This window comes from Helicoverpa zea, chromosome 23 (assembly GCF_022581195.2).
Source record: "Helicoverpa zea isolate HzStark_Cry1AcR chromosome 23, ilHelZeax1.1, whole genome shotgun sequence".
NCBI classification, from domain to species: Eukaryota; Metazoa; Arthropoda; class Insecta; order Lepidoptera; family Noctuidae; genus Helicoverpa; species Helicoverpa zea.
Genome location: NC_061474.1, coordinates 7,924,608 through 7,930,068, shown reverse-complemented (window position 1 = coordinate 7,930,068; position 5,461 = coordinate 7,924,608). Strand labels below are relative to the sequence as shown.

The following is a 5,461-nucleotide window of genomic DNA, read 5'->3' as shown; positions in this document are numbered from 1 at the left end:
CTGTTCACACCTGGCAATATAGCGTGATATATTTAAAGCGATGTGTAACGCTTTGCATTCGTACCGCTGTGATTCATTGCCTTCAAGGTATTTGTGGAGAAATAAGAGCAATGCGATGTTTTGTGCGAGTCGCGGTAAGGATGGTGTGTTAGATGCTGTGTCGTATTTTATGTTTTTTTGATTGTTCAAGTCTCAAGTATCAAGAAGTCAATTTTGTTTCAGAAAAATATTTAAGCATATTATTTTGTAATAATAATTATAGTTATTTTTTAATGTATATGTAATGATTTTTTTTCAGAATAGTTAGTCAAAAGGTTATGTATGTGTTATGTAATTATGTAATCTGAGATCGTTCATCATTCAAAGAGTGACCTAAAAATTATGTGTCAATCGTAGGTATTTATTTTCAATACATCATGATATTTTGTGTATCTGCCGTTATTTTCTTATTTAAATTGCGCAACCAGTACTGCTCGTGTAGGTACGTCGAATACTTCAGTATTACCAGGAATTACGCACACAATGTTATGAGTAACAGAGCAACTACTCAACACAAAAAGAAGCTATCTTTCAACACTGCATAAATCTAAAGATGGATCATCACATCACCTGAAAGATATTTGTTACTATGTAATTTGGGCAATAAAAAATGAGTAAGCAATGGCTTTAGTTGTATTGTTTAATTTTGTCATCAAACCAAATAGTATTGGAAAATGGCTAGATTCTGTACAATTAATAGATCCAAATAGTAAATAGTAGCACAAATAAGTGTGTCCAAAAATCCTTCGAATTTTTTTTACTGGATTTTGTCCATGGTTATCCCTGTTCCTTTGGTGAATTCCTCGCATCCATCGGACAAAAAGAGTAAGCTATATTCATCTATGGAATTCTAGGTACAGAGGTAGGCTCTGTGCCTAATATGTATCGCGTTCATTCGTTGACATCGGACGCGTTTGCACTGTTCGCAGAAATTATTTTAATTTCGTGCCGAGCGCGGCGTCAGCCGCCGCTAAGTCGATACCATGCGTTCGGAAGAACTCGTGGCGAACGAGGTCCTGGCGTTCCTGCAGTACCAGCTGGACGTCATGGATGAGGTCAGTGTGACCCAGATTTGCACCTCGAACTTCACCGAGGAGGAGATACGCAGCGCAAAGAAGCTGTTGTACGAGTCGCTGCAAATGGCAGACCGAATGCCGACCCGCAGGCGAGATGAAAAGGGAGAGAGGAGTCTCCAAGACACTATAAGGCTGTTAAAGGAGACCGACCCGGACGACGTGCCAACGTTCGTGGCAAAGGAGTTGCGGAAGCTGCCCCCGGTCACTTTCGATCACGTCGACATCACCAGGCTGTTAAAGGACATTACGAGTATAAGGTCCAGCCTGGTCGAGCTGCAATTGAAGCTGGAGGCATCACAATCCACCATCTGTGATCTACGTAGCGAGGTAGCTGAATTGCGAAACTCTGTATGTAGGTCACACGCGCATGCCAACAGCGACAACACATGCCACGGACAGGTCAACGCATCGCCGCAGCGCGCCGAGTCAGCAAAATTGCACTCGTCGCCTGCCGTCGCCACTACTAGTGATGCGTCACCGTGCCCCGCCCTCCCCGCGTCCCCTGCCCTCGGGACACCGACAAATGTAAGCGCGTCTAGGCTTGGACGTGTTTACTCGGATGCCGTAAAGCGAGATCCCGTCCAACGGCCACCCAAAGCTACTGTGGCGATACAAAAACAGCCCGAAGGAACCCGAGGTACGGTACAATCTGTACCATGTAAAGGGAAAGCTGATGCAGATGGTTTCGTCAAGGTGGAGAGAAGGAAGAAGAAGCCATCTAGCCGAAATCAATGCGGAACTGCGTTGACTGGTCCGAACATGCTGCTGCGCCCCGCAATACCGACGACGCAGCTGTATGTTTCGCGTTTACATCACTCCACGAAGGTCGAGGAGATCGTGGAGTATATACGAGTCAAGACGAACTGGACCTTAAGAGTCGAGAAGTTGGAGCCGAGACACAATACAAATTTCAAATCGTTTGTGGTACGTGTGCCGACTCAGCATCTCGACATGTTCCAAGAACAGTTTTGGCCGAAAGGTGTCGTTTTCCGGCGATTCCGCGGGAGGCTACGCGACACCACGCAGTGCAACACGACACCGCCTATTCGTGTCAACAAATAGACTTGACGATTGTTTTTATTTTTGTATGTATTAGTTTATAATAATTTTAATGTTAATTGTTATTTGTGTATTATATTTTCTATGGGCCCTAGTTGCCTGAATTAAAGGAATAAATAAAAAAATAAAATAAAAAATATCAATCAGCTCAGAGTTCAGCAGAGTGAAACAGAGTTACTTTCACATTCAAAATATTAATCAGGTTTGGATCTAAAGCGCCGACATTACCAAGAACACCTCAGTTAGTTAACCCAATTTGCCGTTGTGTACGTGAACACAATTTTGATCTCTTATTGTGGCTGTTAGTGTCCACAAATAAATTATGTCATTAAATGTTCGCCGACGCAATTTGCCACTTGTCTGCACTTTTTTTTAATGCAACTTTGTTGTGTGAAGGATGTTTGGTTATTGTTTTCAGAGAGGACAAATTGATAAACTTAACTTAAGACGGCCTATAGTAGTTCGATCGGTTTATAAATCCTATTACCTTTTAATCTATCATTTAAATTCAAACTTCACAACGTTAAAACTAGAATGTCCTTCAAATGTAAAAAGCCCCCAAAACGAACATAAACCGTTTCCTACTTAATTTGTGATTTTGCAGACAAAGAACAAAAACACCGAGCAGCAAATTTGCCAGTTGTGAAAATACTGTTGCTCTTTTATATTGTAATTTTTTTTTTACGAATACTCCATACAGAGTCACAATCTAACTTAACACCAACGTATTCATTAGCGGCCATAACTTGATATAAAGTACACACCACACCACGAAATGGTCCTTCACTAACTTAACACCAACTTGACTAACTAATTAATTAAGTTACGCATATTATAGTGACCGATGCCGTTAATTACAAAGAGTTGTATTGAACTGGTGCAGCGGGGAAAGTTGCGCAAACAAGCAAATTGCAACTACCCGCAAATACTTCAGCTACTGACGTGCGGCTAGGAAAGTTGCGAATATAAGGGTTAACGGTAACTTATGGGAGCAATTAATTAATAACAAATTAATTTGTTACATTTTCTATTACATAAAAAATATTTCTTATTATTTGCAATTATTCGTAGGTAACACTTAGAACATAAAATTAAACCTTACATTGGTTTTACAGAGAGAATTATCCATCTGCCCCTATTTTTGTTCAAAGGAGTTACTGCGGCCCTGGCTCCGTTTAAGTCAGAAAAGGTTTCACTGACTGCACTCACAGCTGAAGGTGTCATCTGATGATTTTCCAACTCAAAAAAGGGAAGTCCGTTTTTCCAACAGTCGAATTAGGATATCTGCATCCTATCGCCCTAAATATACTTTTTGTCGTCTTACATTATGTGTGAATAATTATAATTATCTCAAACCCGCTTATTTCATAGCCCAACGCGAGTAAATCGAAGCAAGTTTGAAGCACGCAAGTTTTAATAGAAGTGAGGACCGCAGCATGTGCTAATTATTGAAGAATTCTCCTGATATCTGGAGGAATGTCGCACTTGTAATATATATAAAAGCTACTTTCACACAGATACGTCATTTCTAACCTAGATCTGGATATTTTTACAGGATACTTACGGTTTAATCATATCATTCTGGATCCTTGATCTGAATACAAGTGTATCGTAGTAAATTCTTATCGAGTGACAAATCACAAATTCACCGGACGGTTTCTGATACAGAATATTGGTTAATTTTTCTTTTACTTCGAAAAATAAACCCATATTAACCGTGGCAAGGATAAGCCTTAAAAAATGTTTTACTAAATAACAAGCCCTTCCTTTGTAGATAAGGAAATCCAATTACCTCACAAAATATCCATTGCAATTTTCGCCCCAAGCTTTGTTGTTCACTGTAGTGTATCATTGGCAGTATAATATATATAGGCATGGAGCGTCAAACATCAAGGCACAATTTAAGCATCTTTAAGAAAGAAGTCGATGAAATCGATTTTTAAAATAACGGTATGTTAGTTAATGTTTCTATGGGTACTCTAAATAAATAAAAAAAAACATTTGAAGAAAAAACATGAAATAACTTCCACGATATAGGTTTGAACTAAGCAACATGTATTTTATCCGTTTACGAACTACATAAATTGTATTAATCTGACTTTTACTGGTTTTACAGTTCCCGCGGGAATTGCAGTTTCGCGTTAAATCTGAAATCGTGGAAAGTTATTTATGTACTTACCAGTATATAACATAAACACAAATTAATACAGATTCAAGTTTTTTATACATTTGATGTTTTAAGTACATATCGGACACCAATTATTAATAAAAGGTAAAGGAAGACATTTCGTGGAAAACTGGAGTAGGTAATATAGGTATAAGGTCTGGAATCACCATAATAAATATATAAAAAGTATCTAAGTGAAAAAACATAATAAAACAAAACAGACATTCCTAAGCGTTATTTTACGACCACAAAAATAAACTACAACAATTTCATTTTTATTATTTTCAAAATTGAATTTTGTACTATAACGTGTTAAAGTTAGACCTTGGACAAAGGACCCTTCGATAGAGTAAACGTGCTTAGAATAAATACCCGAAACTTGTTCAATAAAAAACTTTAGTTCTACCAACACAATTTGTAATGACGTAAGGCTATGTTTCTGAAAGTCTGAAATGTTAATAGTTGTGAATTAGTAGTTATCGCATCACACTAATATATTGTTTTTTTTTTTGTTACGTTCCTAAGTTACATCTTCAGCTGCCTTTCATAAGACTGAACAATCGGCCGACAGTTGACCCTATTGTTTTTTTAGGGTTCTGTACCCAAATGGTAAAACGGGACCCTATTGATTTCGCTCCTCTGTCCGTCCGTCCGTCCGTCTGTCACCAGGCTGTATATCATGAACCGTGATAGTTAGAGAGTTGAAATTTTCACAGATGATGTATTTCTGTTGCCGCTATAACAACAAATACTGAAAACTAGAATAAAATAAATATTTCTCGGGGCAGCCATACAACAAACGTGACTTTTTTTGTCTGTTTTATAAATAATGGTACGGAACCCTTCGTGCGCGAGTCCGACTAGTACTTGGCCGGTTTTTTTTTAAGATAAAGTTCAATTCCAATCAAAGTTTACAGTCGGTCTGATACCGCCTAAGTAAAAAAGAAGAGGCTGTTACACGAGCCAAGGTCTAGTGTACCTACCTACTAATAATCCTTCGGATTTGCATAAAGCCTATATGAAACCCTTTTCTTTGTGTGTGTTTTAGGGAATCGTTCTAATAAGAATGCCTAGTATGTAATAAGAGAAAATGGGGCTTAAGTTTCAGAGATACTCAACA

At 38.4% G+C, this 5,461-nt stretch overlaps 1 protein-coding gene across 1 annotated transcript; it reads left to right on the top strand.

Annotated features, from left to right (window-relative positions):
- Nucleotides 1-927: 927 nt before the first annotated feature.
- Nucleotides 928-2,237, top strand: LOC124641871. The gene has a single exon (XM_047180118.1). It carries the CDS (start codon nt 1,023-1,025, stop codon nt 2,175-2,177), a length of 1,155 nt encoding a protein of 384 aa, XP_047036074.1. The 5' UTR covers nt 928-1,022; the 3' UTR covers nt 2,178-2,237.
- The last annotated feature ends 3,224 nt before the right edge of the window (nt 2,238-5,461 follow it).

What these genes read in the sequence shown, in the direction of transcription:
- LOC124641871 (XM_047180118.1), top strand. Translation starts at nt 1,023, where the DNA reads ATGCGTTCGGAAGAACTCGTGGCGAACGAGGTCCTGGCGTTCCTGCAG.